The sequence below is a fragment of the Thermobia domestica genome, chromosome 1 (assembly GCF_964235325.1).
Source record: "Thermobia domestica chromosome 1, izTheDome1.hap1.1, whole genome shotgun sequence".
NCBI lineage: Eukaryota > Metazoa > Arthropoda > Insecta > Zygentoma > Lepismatidae > Thermobia > Thermobia domestica.
The window spans coordinates 142,001,170-142,017,044 of record NC_137454.1 but is presented as its reverse complement, the minus strand read 5'-3'; the positions used below and the strand labels follow the sequence as shown (position 1 = coordinate 142,017,044).

Below are 15,875 nucleotides of genomic sequence, written 5' to 3'. Positions count from 1 at the left end.
TGCTTGTAGTTCCCAAGTAATTCCAGCTACTCGTTTAAGAGTATGTTATTTCCATTTAAGTTTTGAATTGAGATAACTCCTAAAATATTTGACAATATTGCTTCGGTGTATCTGAACTTAGTTTTTTCTTTGGGGGGGGGGGGGATGTCGCTTACACACACAAAACTTACAATAATGGTGATATTGTTCAACTCTCCGGTATTCCGAGTTTGATAGGTTATTATTAATGGAGACATATGCTGCTTATTATCTTGAAAGTAATTAATACATGAGAATTAATACAGGGCCGGCGCGACGGGGAGTCGAGCCGTGCCACCAACCAGGGCGGCAAAATTTGAAAAAGAAAAGAATACTATCAAAATATAATGCTTCGTAATAGGCCCATATGGAAAAATAAAATTGTGTTCACCTGAGAATGTAATTGAACTTACTTCACTTACATTCAGGAAAATACTCACTCAGGAAATTCAGAGCATTCCCCCTCATTTTTAATCCAGCGAATTGGCCTCATAGTACAAATGATTTTATTAGAACCACCCTAGTCAAGAGAGGTCCTCCAGAGCAATTAACCAAGTTTGACAACTGTTCCAGAGATAATTTCAACCGTTGGTTCACAGATAAATGTTACAAGTGCACAGTTTATAACTGTGTAACTGTGTTCAGAAAGTGGTTAGTTTATTCAGAAAGTACGAATGCTATTTTCTGTTATTGTTGCAAATTATTTTCCCCAGGTACAATATATTTTACAGTTGATAGCTATAACAATTGGCGCTACATTGTTGAAGCGTTAGCTAGTCATCATAGGTCTCCTATTCAACTTGAGTTGCAAAGAAGGTGGATGGAGTTTTCGATAAGACTGAAGAATGGCCTTACAATTGACGCAGAACACTAGAAAATGTTAAATGCCGAGGCACAACATTGGAAGAACGTAATAGAACGACTAGTTGCAATAATACTGTTTTTAGGTGAAAAATGTCTACCGTTACGCGGAACATCAGATAACTTTATACAAGTAATAATGGCAATATTCTGAAATCGGTAGAACTCTGCAAAGTTTGACAGCGTCATGGCCGAACACATTAAAAAACCATGGGAAGACAAAATAAATACCACCGTTACTTAGGAAAAGATGTTCAAAATGAAATTATTCAAAATTTTAGTGAACAAATAAAAAGTAAAATACTGTTTTTGTTGAGAGCTGGAAAATATTATAATATAATAATAGACTGTACGCCAGATATTTCTGGTACAGAGAAAATGACAAAAAAATAGTTTGTTTTGTACAAATTACATACAGCAATAGAGAATACCTTGCAGATATTTGCGAACACTTTCTTGGTTTCGTACCGGCAGCAGACACCACTGGTCTAGGACTAACAGAAATAATAATGAAACAGCTAAAGGAAATGACCATTCCTATCGAAGACAAAGGGCCAAGGATATGACAATGGTTCCAATATGAAAGGCAAACATTCAGGTATTCAGAAGAGAATTTTAGAAATAAATTCCCAAGCCTTCTATGTTCCTTGCAGTAGTCATTCACTAAACCTTGTCGTTAACGGACCGTTTCATTCTTTTGTATAGTAAAAAAACTGACTTTTTTTCCTTGCGTCAGTTCAACGTTGGGCCGTACTAAAGGAACATATTAGCAGTATCACAGGCATTACGCATCACAAAGCGGGAGAGCCGAATTTATGCTCTGACTCCACTTTGATATCAAATAGGAGGTTTATAATGCCTTACTTAAATAACAATAAAACCGAGAGCATGGTCTCCCATGGTATGTGCAGTGACGGATTTAAGTATAAGCTAACGAAGCTATAGCTTAGGGTCCCACTCATTGTCAATTGGGGTCCCAAAAAAATTAAGCGAAAAGAGAACTGAATGCAAAATTCTAAAATATACTATAAGATAAAAAATAATAAAACCTACATTAGCAACAGTAATTTGTGTATGTTTCTATGATGTAAGTAATGGCCTCTCTTCCTGCCAGCTTTCTAAAATATCAAGTTTACTCATTTGTGTATATAGGGTTCCCATACGTTCTACATGGACTGGTTGTACAGCTGGACATAAAACGGGCCCCATTACCTTCAATAGCTTAGGGCTTCAACCACATAAGCATAGTGAGCAAAAGTCTCTAACACACTGATTCTCATGTGTTGGATGCAATTGGTTTTCTTGGAAATACATCTGAGTACTTTGAGAGGAGCAAAAATGATGCGAAGTTTCTATCTTACTTAGTTGACGCGAAGTCGAAAGAAGAGGCAGTTTCAGTGCGAGGCAGAGGATGAAGAGATTGAAGATCCAGAAACAAGATACAAGATAGACTTTTATTACAAAGTTCTAAACGTGATTGTGTTAGCTTTAGGGGAAGGGCTTGAGCAACTTAAACTTAAAAAGCGAGTATTTCGATTTTCTTTACGATATAAGTAATCTTAAAGATACGCCACCTGAACTTTTGTCTGAAAAGTGTACTAAACTTGCCACACAAAGAATCGAAAGATATTAACCCCCGTGATTTGAAAGACAAACTGAAAGTGTTATCCGCTATAATTAAGCCTAAAAGTTCACCAAAAGAGACTTTAAAATTAATTAACGAACATGATTTTGCTCCCAATGTCAGAGTTGCACTTAGGATTTTGTTAACCTTACCTGTAACAGTGGCAAATGGAGAAAAAAGTTTTTCGAAACTTAAGCTTATTAAAAGTTATCTACATTCTTCCATGTCTGAAACACGCTTGAGTGGTCTAGCGATGATATCAATAGAACATGAATTGGCTACAACATTGGGCTACGCGAATGTGATAAAGGAATTTGCTCATATCAAAGCAAGGAAAGTTTCTTTCAATTAAGGTATGTTAGATTTATGTATCTCTATTGTGTTTTAGTACATTATACGGCTTAGGCTAATCACTTAGTTTTGTAGTAATATCTGATCCACTATACAGATTTATGCTCCATTCTCCATTAGAAACATCTTTTGATATAAAATAAGCTTAAAAATCTTAGTCGTGACTAAAGCATATTTTTTAAATTTTATTTTCTGTATGCGCTACTGTGTTGACTAACGTTAACAACGTCTATCATATCTGTGAAATATTAAAATTTTTTATTGTATTATTTAAGTACCAAAAACTTTTGTATAAGTAAGTACAGGAAGTCAAAGACCTATCTATAAACATGGTTTATTGTTAAAATATAGAAATTGTCAAATGCATAAACAACTCCAAAATAGTCTACAAGGATATGTGACGTCCTAGTTGTTTATATATTATAAGCCAGAGAAAGTATTTCTCAGATACATATAAATACTTCCCAAAATTTCCAGTCAGTATGGAGAAAGAAGACGGGAAGGACTACTGGCTTAAGTCGATATAAACGAGAAATGAGAATTTGCTCAGTACAAAGACTTGTATGTAAGTTTACCTTTTTTTAAGTTGAATTTGTCTTGTTGAGAATGTATTTACAAATATTCTCATGAGGTCTCCTGATAGGCCTACCAAAGACCAGGTCCTTCAGATCTTGGTAATTTTATGAAGTTGCTTCTTCATTAGTCTTTTGTAACAGCAGACATTCTTTTAGTGCACTAAATTACTAAATTACTTATTTACTTAATTACTTGTCTATCTACTTAATCAAGGTTTAGATTGAATATGTCTGCAACAGTTGTAATGAATTGTTTTGTTAATCAGTCATTTTATGATCCAATAAATGTATATCAATTTGATTTTCATTTATAGACATTTGAAACCTCAACTAGCATTCAATATGTAAAATCATAACCACCATACTACCAAATCATAATACTACCAAATTAGATTGAATTCTATTAAATATAGGTGTCTGTAGATTTAACTAAATAATCAAAACTTAACTCCAAGATCTTATTAAATAAATTGATACACTACTGTATATCACAGATATACAGCAAAATCAAGCATACTGAATATTGTGTCATTTATGGAGTAGTTTAAATATTACGCAAGCATTCGAGAGAGGTAGTTCAATTTTCTTTATTTTTCCATTCCGTACATGTTTTTAAATGGAGTATATTTTTTTCGTAATACTTGAACGTCTTCTGTCAAAATAAGGTTTACGAATTAAAGGAGCAGCATGTCAAAGTACCGCCCAGGGCAGCAAAACGGCTAGCGCCGGCCCTGGAAGAATATATGCTGCAAGTTATTGAAAAAACAATAAAATAAACGTCCTTTGTTGACGTTTTGTTTTCCTTTTTCGATAATTTTATGAAGTTCAAACACCAAATTTGACGATCCATAATTCGGGAACTAAAAGCCTGCAATACTATAATATTTTACAAGGCATATCAGGTCAATATCTATCATCTTGCCAAATTTGATCTGGATCGCATGAGTTCGGTTGTCTTCTTTTCCTAGATTTTTCAGTAAAAATCACGAGGACGAAGAAAATAAATTTATAGATTAATCCATTATGTCAAACGGTATCAAACATTTCCTCCGGGTCGAAAACTGGGAAACAGAATGGAAGTTCCTTATTAGCGTAGTGTATATTATATTATATTATAATATATATTAGCAATGTAGATTTATAATATATATATATATATATATAAACCTACATTAACGGCGATATTCCTCTTAATGAGTGAGAGAAGATCATAGATACTGGGAGATTGTGAAAACTACGTACCATAATTCTTTCAAATATTTTCCCCTAATGTAGATATGAATTGAATAGGATAATGTGACTGACGCTTTGTTTAATTATTATTCGGTTTGCTAAAATTTCTATACCTTCCAGAATAGGATTACTGCCTAATTCTAAGAACAAACTCTTACAGATCACCTAGAGCTTGCAGAAGATTGAGGGGACCTTCCTTATACAGTGCAGCCCACTTACAACGAATTTCAAGGGACCAACACAATGAGTTCTTCATATCCGAACTTAGTTATAAACAAACTCATGTATTTTTCCGAATTATGAAAAAAAAAAAAAAAACAACAAGGATTAGATACGCAGATACGCAAAAAAGAATATATAGCAGTATAGCATTACATCTGAAGATAATTTTATTAGTTAGTTTGTTACCGTTCAACCACGCTAACACAATGAGCTCCAGTGAAAACAAATTTATTTTTAACCTCGACCTTGAACTCTTGTGGACGCGCGTTGCCGAAAATATCTGTATCCGGGGCGATTTCTGCCGCTGTCAACCAAATGGGAGAGGGAGGAGTGTGTCACGCCTGACTTGCACAGTGACAACAGCTATGAAAACAGTTTTGCGGTATCTAAGTTATCCACGAGCAGAAGAAAAGAAAATATGATCCCATTCTGAACACCTCGCTATAAGCGGTCTTTACGGAAAATATTGTTGGAAATATACGGTCATTTCTTCTATGTTTTAAATAGGCGGTGTGATGGGATTTATGTTCGTAATATCCAATAATTCACTATTTCCGAGTTCGTTATAAGTGGGCTGCACTGTATATCACAACGTGGTACGATGTTTTTATTTCTAATTAATTCTGTCATTTTACTTCGTGTAATAGGAATTGTTAAAAGGTTGAAATTTTCGAGGACATGATCAGTAATTACTAGTAAATATTCATCATGAGGAATGCTGTATTGTGCGATTCTTCCGTATATTAGACTTCGGTCTCTATAAGGAATGAATCTGTTGTAAGGCATTAGCAAAAATAAGTACCTTTTATACACCTGAAGTAGGTATGCAATATTAAGATCAATAAGTGGGTAAAGAAAACTTACTTTACCAGTAAGATGTTTAAATTTCTTCCAGAATTTAATTGGATGACCTTCATCTATAATGAAGCGACAGTAGCTGAATGTACGTAAAATCATGTATTTACTCAATTTTCGTTCTATTCTGGGTATTCTGCTTCTTGTTAAATGTGTCTAGGCCAATTAGGTCCTGAGCTATGTAACTATATGCACGGAGAATCATCTTAGGGAATCACGAATGTAACAACTGCACTTTGCTGCAGCAAAAAGTACTCAAAGTTGAAACTGAGTAAACAAAAGACGACTAAAAAGTGCCAGGTCTGAACGGATGCTATTGAATATAGTTTAAGGCGATAATTAATAAATCGCTAAATGCTATACTTTATGTATGCATGTATGTGTTCTAGGAATTCCAATTTCAGTTTTTCCTAAAGTGTTAATTTTTAAAAATGTATTAGCATATTATATTGAAAATTTTGCATATTAATTATATTTATTCAATTTTTCCAAGCTTTCGTTTAATTCTTCAAAATTCTTCAAATCAGTTTTGTTCCATAGAATGTTACGTATTATTGCACACATATAGTCACAGCAAATTAATTTCAATAGAACGAGTACAGTTTATTTAAAATTATTCCTTGCCGGTATTTACAAAATTATCACAAATATTAAAACTGATTACCTTTCTATTTTGATTCTGGTACAGATGCATGCTCAGTAGCCCAGGTGATTAAATTGTGTTTTGATAATATTTGAGTTTGATTACAAATAATGAAATGTGAATTATAGAATATGAATGAATGAGTAGTTTTTCATTTATGTATCGGCCAATATTAGAGTAAGTTAGTCATGTGCGTTATAAAATGTGTAGAAAGCATGCAAGGCTATTATAATTTGTACTTGATACGTATCTTGACATTTCATGAATGCAAAAGTAACGATTTAGTATTTCATAAACTATGCATGTAAACACCTGAACACAAACTTGTACGAAAATGTGAAATGTAATTTATTTAAAATTTGATGATTTCATAGCCATTAAAAATCGATTACAGCGACGACTATTATGAAAACTGAGAATTAATTCCGATTAGCTGTTACGAGATGTTCATTATTTTTCCTTTTTGTTTTCTCTCTCTTTTAAAAATATTCATATACAATTTGCTGAGAATGAAGACTAATCTAATCAATACAAAATCTTATTTCAATAGTCAGCTAAATAATTTCTTTGCAATTTGAAAACTATTTCCTAAGATTATTTTTACTGTAACTGCCGGTAACAGCAGTAATATACACTACACGCCCCTGCTCTTGACCTATATTCTGTAGTGTCCTTTCAGATCTGGCACTTCTTAGCTTCCTTCTGTGTACCAAATTTCAGCTCAATCGGCTGAGTACTTCTTGCTGCAGCGAAGTACAACTGTTACATTTGTCATTCCCTGGGAAGATTCTCTTTGCGTCGAATCAATTAAATCTTTATTTTTCTAAATCGACTTGACACCAACGGTCGTATCTTGAATAGTCTTGGTAACCACAAGGTAAACGGAAACTTTTTTCAGCATTAAAAGTCAAGTCTCCATTCAAGTATATTATGACGGTCAACTACACTGTTCCTGTTACGCATGGAGTTGAAAGAAGGATCAAATCATATACTTTGTCGTTTTCATTCGCAGAAGGGATGAAGCATACTTACGGGCCACAATCGGCCGTCATTTAGCCATCACTGCTCTCAGTAATTTTGAATCATTTGGACTTACCGGCCATGCAAGAGACGTGATCATAAATGTGACGAAATTCATTCTAACTATTTAGGGTCAACTCATCTGCTGTTTCTATCATATTACTCATTGACAATTGGTTACTTGTGTTAATAACTAAATGGAAGAAACAGGAGAAATGACCAGGATTAAAAAGTTTCTAATAATTTGTACGTTGTCATCTCGACCTGTGTTACTGCTACTAGGAAATGGGCCACTTATTACTAACATTTGAAGTAAGTTGTTTAACTCTTCCAACACATATACGCAGAATGTACAAATTAATGATTAGTAGCATATGGCTGTAAGTTTGATACTTGAACAGATATCGTTCTTTACTCAGTATTTCACTAGATATTCTAGAATCTTCCGCGAATATTTGTGACAGTAAAAATCATTCAAGACCATTAAAATGTAATATAATTAAAGGTACGTACCTATGATACCATCTCCCTCGTCCATATCAGCATCGGGAATATTCGGAAGAGCTTTGCTATTTCGATTGACGTCTGAAACAGCATCTTTGTCTGCTGAAAGATCACTAAGGCTATAGCTCTTTCGTAGATGATTTACAAGACCACCTCCACCCTGAAAAGAAAAACAACGAGGGGAATTATTTAATAATCTATTTTATGTATTCATCCTTATTTCTTTCCATAGTAATAAAAAAAAAAAAAAGATGCGAGTGGTAATGGCATTTCTTACATTGAATAGAAATCAAAATTTTTTTCTCTTCAATAGTTCATCATAAAGATTCAGATTGTAATTCTAGTGGAAGAAAATAAGAAACATTTCGTATTATTTATAGTATTTTTCATAATTAACTGAAACCAGAGTAGTAGTAATAGCTATTGCGAGGCCATTAAAAATAAAAATTCAAATTTTTTATAAGATAGTTTAAGAAAATTCAGCTATAAAGGCACACTCATGTCCAAAATTATTGTCGCGTGTCTATAAATATGTTGTTCTAGAAATATAATTTGATAACGAATTCGCCCGGTATTTCTTATAATGTTAGTATGTGTATAATCGGCAAAGACACGTATATGGCAAATTTCATGTCAAAAGAGCAGTAAATAACAATAAAATGAAAATAAAACTTTCTTGTCCATTTAGCAACATTTTGTTTTACTCATTCTAATTTTCGTATTTATAATTCTTTTCCTATGAAATTTACCACAAATCTACATTTCCCGATTATACACACAGTACCAGTATTAAAAGTACCCTGCAAAATCATTATCAAATTATATTGTTACAAGAAGACAGTTATAGATATGCGACAATCATTTTGGATGAGTGTACGTCTTTCAGCAAAATTAATTCTGTCGTTCAATGAAAATTAAGTAGTGTGTACGCTACTTAATAGTTCCAATGTATGATTTCCTCTTATATAAATATTCAGTTTATAAGGTATGATTATTAGAATAATTCCAGTTATAGAATATTTTCCAAAATATACTGCTCTGACGATTATTTTTGTTAGAATCCTGAAATATTTCTCTTTCCGATTATTTCATAGATCGGAAACAGTGTATTGATCTACGACATCGCCAATGGATATTAAATTCCATCATCGGTCAGTTGAAGCTATTGAGAGAATGTTTTGTTCAAAACTAACATAACTTTTTCGCTCTAGAAAGATACAATAATGTTATAAGAAATGAACACCTACTACTTTTTCAGAAGCTGTAGATAGTTATCCTTAACTAGGACTAATAATTTTTACATTTGTGTAATGATTTTCACTTTGATTTCATTATATCTTTCTTTTCTCAGTACAAAGAAAAAAAAAATTAAAGGAAGTTAATAAATATGGAATTCCAGTGCATACTCAACTCATTCAATCCGCAAGGGACGCTTAATAAGAGGTCATACACACTTTAGCTGAGAACATTTGGTATCTTAGATGAACATTCGATTGTACAATTAATTGGATAACTTGCGATCTGAAAATTTACTTTTTCACTCTCAGATATACAGAAATATTTATCTTAACGATTAAAATAAAATTAGTTTCAGTTAAAATCCATCTTCCTCAAGCTTGTATTCTATTCCTTCTACTTCTATAACCTTCATGTAACTTAAATTGGGTAGAAAATGTTTTGATATATACAGCAGCCAACAAAAAGAAATGAGAAATGATCTACTTATTTAAAAACAGTTAAAATAACACTGGTTACAAGATGTGCAAAATCACGTTACACTTTCGTAATAATGACGTGAAAGTAATGAATAAAACAAATTCAAAAGGAAACCTAACAAATATATTTATTACAATATATTCTTATTCCTTTGTTACCTGGTTCTTGAATTTCATATACGAATGTATCTAAATAAACAGCATGTAAAATTGTTTTAAATTTGTTTTTATTATTTTCACATCATTTTAACCAAAATGTAATAAATCTTGTTTATATATTTTGTAACCTATTGTTATATCAACGACATTGTTAGATCATTTCTTCTTATTGTTAGCTGGTGCATATATCAAAGTAGTTTTTAACTAACGTACGTTATGTGATGGTTATATTTCAAACGTTATGTTGTACACCACACTTTATATTTTGCTTGTCTTAAGTTACGCACGGTATCTTGCGAAACACTGTTAAACGATTTCATGGAAAACTTATCATTGCAGGAAATTCCAAACCCATTGATAAAAATATATTTCAAGTTAATTCTTCGACATGTAAACCTACAAGTGCGTATTTCTTACTTTATGTTCTTGCGTGAAATTTACCGACAAAACTATTTATATTAAGCAGTGAATAGGATAATTTAAAATTTAAAATTAGATGTTATCCATTAAATGCTCACCACTATGATCATCCCACGGACACTCCAACAAATCCGTACACCACTGATTCTCACAGAATTCCCAGTCTTGTACTGAAGCCATAACAATCTCTGGTGAACTTCAAATGAACTACAAACATACAAATAATGTTTGGGGTGGGTACTAAAAGGGCTGAACTATGAAGATACGAAACCCAAAACCAAAAATTGGGGAAAGATATACTACAACCAAATTTTCTACTCACTTCACACTCTTCACTCACAAGGAACAAAACCTACAAAAGCCAGTTTGTTTTAGATGACATAAGAGAAGAAAGTTAGTGTCAGATTATACAAGATGCAATTAACTACAGAAGCGATCAAATTAATTAGTAAGCCAGAAGAGAAACAATGAAGTTGGATTGAAAAACAATGTGTAACAAACCATGTATTTCGAAGAATTTAAGATGTATATATTACATTTATGTACAATAGTAGACAAAATAATCCGAATTACCCTCCACCTGGAACTTCACATTGATTTTTTCTTTGAATTAATAGATATATAAATATGGCGAAGTATGTGGTAACATGAATTATATAGCACAAAACTATTTGAAATAATCAGTCAGTGTTATTCTTTCTGCTCCTCCAAGTAGTTTCTTGAATAATCAACAACAGCTCACCAGTAGTTCGTGTTAGGTATCCTTTAGTAATAATCCAATAGCAAGAAAAAAAACCTAGTGCTATTGAGCTACAAATAAACGATAACAAATAAAGAATTCGAAGGACTTTAAATGTCATCACTGAATTTGAAATCGAAACGAACAATATAAGCTTTCTCTTATACAGTACACCATAAACTAAATGAAAATCTGCACTTGCGTGTTTGATTATTGCAATTTTAAGCTTCAATAGTGATATAACGAATTATATCAGACATATTAAACGCATTTTACTGTTCTTTGCAAGTAAGGGTGCGCGTTCAAACAACTTTTCTTCACTTTGCACTCTGATTTAACGAATAACGATAACACAAACTTTAAGGTAGTACAAATAATATGTTAATCCAATGTTTCAGATTAATTTTTGATTGACTGTGCTATAATAATATAACTAATAAAATTGTATTATACTATTATTTGGGATTGAATCCAAAGTCGTGTACTTGCGGAAGGATTTGAATCTGGGAACACGTACTGCAAGCAAATTATCTATCTACAAGGATACGGAGACCTCAGCTTTGCTCTTTTTGATACAAACCTAAGATTATTTTCTTTTCTTATGCTAGCGGATCATCAAGTAATACTAAGCGGATTCCTTCAGAAAAAATTACTCTCACTATATCGATTACGTTTTAAATACACTAATGAACTGTGGACACGTGTTTTGAAGTTCAAATTAGTGTCATGCATGCTCTTTGTATTAAGCTCTGTAGATAGAAGAGCTCGTGATATTACTGCTCTGCGAGGCTATTACTTTTATATTACACACTTCTTATCTATTAAAACAGCAAATAGAAATGTGCTCTTTCTACGAAGTAGTAATAAAAAAAACTCAATTTAGCAATAAAAATCACATCTTTAGTACAAAATTGTACTATGTAAGTAATACAGCTTATTTCTGAATCAAAGACGACCCCATATTTTTAACAGAGGTTTACAAAAAATACATCTATAATATACACTGGGTATATTTTCAGAACTTACTACAAAAGTACACTAAAAATCAAATATGATACAGACCCTCCTTGGAATGGTCCACTGAACCTGCGAACATTCAAAGCTAGAACAGTAGGCGAGGATGAGAGTCAAGTTAGAGCTTAATGGAAGCTCGTGATTCTGTTCAGTAATGAAAACTCCACACCTTATGTCTCGAAAGCAAAACCACCTTACATTTTTTGGCATAGAATTGCAGAAAGAAAAAACTTCGTCCTATGTTTAGAAATATACAGTAGATATATACACACTATGAGGCATAGTGTCTCCCGTGCAACAGAAGAGAGCACTCACCTCCGGCAGTGAAATTTCTGGCTTGATCTCAAGCCATGTGACTTTCTGATGAACAGCATCGTGCTCGTGGGTTTTCTCGGGATTATCTCATTTTCCCCACATTCTAATTTTACTAATTCTTTCATTATCATTCACTTCGCCTCTTTTAGCCTAAATAGCCCCAATATGGACGTTAACGACTACAGCAAGATGGTACAAGATGTACGAGAGAGGATGGCGAGAATTTATGTGGTTTGTGGAGTAGGGAGCGAGAAAATCTATATTTATCGGAGAACGAAGAAACTGTACAGGTAGCTTAAAAGTGGAGTGTAGATACGAACTGATGAAGTTTGCTCCGATCAACCGCACCCTATGAATACGCCTGACAATGTCACTACTGTAGATCGAGTAATACGACAGAAACGGGAGGCAACAATTAAGAGACGGCTGCAAAATTGACGAGGTCTGTGGAACACTGCTAGGACGTTATGAGATAGAAAAGTTATCGTCATTGGTGACGAGTACTGGGTACACTATTTCCAACGAGAAGTGACGTTGTCCTAATTTGGAATATAAAGGTGCTCAATGGAACATCACATGCCCAGAGGACGCAACATGAGCAATGAGTCATATTGTGATCTGCATGAGAATTATTTGAAGTCTGCAGATCAAAACGTCGTGATTTGCTTGGTTCTGATCTGCTTATCAGAACCAAGCAGCAGTGACAGCAGCAGAACTAATCGGCAGCATGATACCGCGAAGCCAATAAACAAAAAAAGAACAAAAAATGAGTGAGATATTCGCTCTGGGTATTTGTCACATCTGTACATTTCTTTGATCTATCATGGATATTTGGATTCTTCAACGGGTAGTTGGGTGGAAGGAGTTTTGCTTCAATGAATACTAGATATAATGCTAGGGTCGTTACACATTCTTTTTCTCTCGCGTGGACTCTAGACATTAGTGAAGCACTGGCGAACGTGCATTAATATAGTTGGGATTACGTCGAAGAGATTTAATGTTTGTAATTATATTGCACATATTTTGTTAATTAAAGAAAGATTAACGTTACCTTTTGACTGGCTGCTTTATTTTATAAATATAATTTTAAAATTTATGACTGACTCCTACAAATGAGTTTCAAATATTTGAATTACAGTTAACTGTCAGGTAATGCGACATGTAAGAAAAGGAAAGCTGTGCAGCAAATATCGTTTAAATGGTGCAAGTCAAATCGTTTCACTGACATATTTATAGATGAAAATTTAGAACGAGTCCGTTCATGCCAAATGTAACAAAAGAAATAATTGGTCGATATTACCGAATCCAAAAATAATAATTTATTTTTTAAAATCATTTTCCCAACTCTAATGGCAGCCATTTTTGTTTTAACAATATCTGAGGATTCTTGCGTTTATAGGAGTTTGCGTTAACTTATATTACTCAGACCTGGCGAACCCTGGGTTTGTTTAACATTTACATCTTGTCAGCTACTTCAGGTAACACAAGTACGTTTAAATGTAATATGACATATTAATTGAGATCATATTATAATTTATTAGTGTTAAGAAAAAAAAAAAACACACACACACACTCTCACTCTCTCTCTCTCTCCGTTTGTAGCTTGGATTGTCGATAAATCTCAAACATGATATTTGCACAACAGTATAATACACAATAAAAGGTATATCTATCAAAATTTCAGATTTTCAAACTTTATCCCAACAAAGATGCGGAGTTCCAAATCTTAATTTCTTTTTTTTAATTTTCCGTTTTGAAACATTGATTTTTTTTTAATTTTCCGTTTTTGAAACACTGTAACTTGTAAAGGAAATAACTCTCAATGTTTATTTTTTATTTTTCATATACTACAGTTAGGTAGTTACACCTCCCTCCCTAACAATTAAGACCCAGAATACATTCCTTCTTGGGGTGATATGCCTTCGAACATCGCAAATTTGTCAATTTCGATGTCAACTGTTTAGGTAGATTTGGATTACTTTGCATACAAATTTCATTATGTATGTATTGGAAATAAGATAGGCTGTATTTTCCTGAATAAAATGTTTGTTTTTCATTAACCTTGAGTTCATATCAGGTCTAATTTAATGCAAGTCCCTACAAAAGTAAAACGTGCAGTCAATCAAAAATGGCTGCCATTAGAGTTGGGAAAACAATAAAAAATAATATAATATTATATTTATATATATATATATATATATATATATATATATAAAATTTTAAATTATGTAGGAAAAAAAGATCATAAAATGGTCAAACAACCCTCATCAAGCTCACTCAATATAGACTGACTGAACGCTAAATCAGCGAGTAGCCATTACTTACTACCTGTACAATAGCCAAGTTGCATTATAAAACATGTTTAGTTGTAAAACAGAAGGTTTATGAAGTAAGACAATTACAGAATTAAAAACAAATTGATTTCTTATTTACAATTATATTTTAAAGAATTTATACAAATTCTATCTAAGTTAAGAGTAGCTTACAATAAGAATCGAGTTCTCATTTCTGATCCAGGCTCAGAAGTTTACTTTATTCTATTAATACTTTACCTTTTAGCAATACTTACAAACCACATTAGCATTACACACACACACACACACAATTCACGAAAACAGGAAACAAAATACCTAAAAATCATGCAGAAACATGCTTTTCTCAGATCTACTTAAGACGTACTAAGTATACTATCTACATAATGAATGTACCACTAATAACTTATGCTATCATAGCAAAGACAGTGTATTTAATGTTGATTAAAATGACTGAACAATTACAGTTTATATATATAAAATTATTATTATTTGTGTTGCGCTTACGATACCAAATGTGTAGTGCAAATGGAATATGTCAATTTTCCGACGCAAAAGAAAACGTGGACAAAATAAATTCCCTGTAGTTCCCAGACTTTTTAAAAACTGTTTTGTGGCTCCTTGTGCTGGCTTGAGTGGAAGAATAAAATAAAATGTATAAACAAATATTGCTTCCCATGAAATTAAATTTATACAATGTTTAAACAGATTTTGACGTTTTATGATTTATATAGACCAAATTGATTTTTTGTCCGTTCGTCGATGTAGACCTGACTGACAAATCGACCTACACATCGGTTTTGTATTATGCTGAAATTAAGCGCAGGAAAGCTGAAAATAAAATTGTAGGTTTAATTTATCAGCCTTCCAAGACTAAAGAATTGTAACTGTCAACATATTACCGAACAGAAACTTTTACCCTACCTGAGAACAAAAACAATCCCACACAATTGGATTTTATTCGTGATTTTGACTTATGTTCTGAAGATGACCAAATATCTAGGTATATCCACAATAAAAAAAAATAATGACGTGTTTTGTTCTGTTAGTCGTGAATGGTGAAGATAAGCCTATTCATATCATAATTTCTTATTTTCTTCTCTATACGGGATTCTTAATAATGAATATGTCCTCCTTGCTGGTCTTGTGGCTAGTGCGTGTGTCTTCGGTGCATGTGTTCCAGGATTCGATTCCGATGGGAAAGCAAAAATTTAATTTCACAATCTTTATTTTCATTAATCATCCGTCTCCTCTAGCCTAAAGAGTATAATTGTGCGATATTACAGTAAAAAATA

General features: G+C 32.8%; 1 protein-coding gene across 3 annotated transcripts in view; it reads right to left on the bottom strand.

Moving 5' to 3' along the window:
- ReepA (Receptor expression enhancing protein A) overlaps nt 1-15,875 on the bottom strand; it is a 215,961-nt gene that overhangs the window by 25,196 nt on the left and 174,890 nt on the right. For all 3 annotated transcript variants that reach the window (XM_081763874.1, XM_081763870.1, XM_081763866.1), the window contains exon 6: nt 7,916-8,066. In XM_081763874.1, coding sequence (XP_081620000.1) covers nt 7,916-8,066 — 151 coding nt within the window. The remainder of the gene's footprint in view (nt 1-7,915; nt 8,067-15,875) is intronic.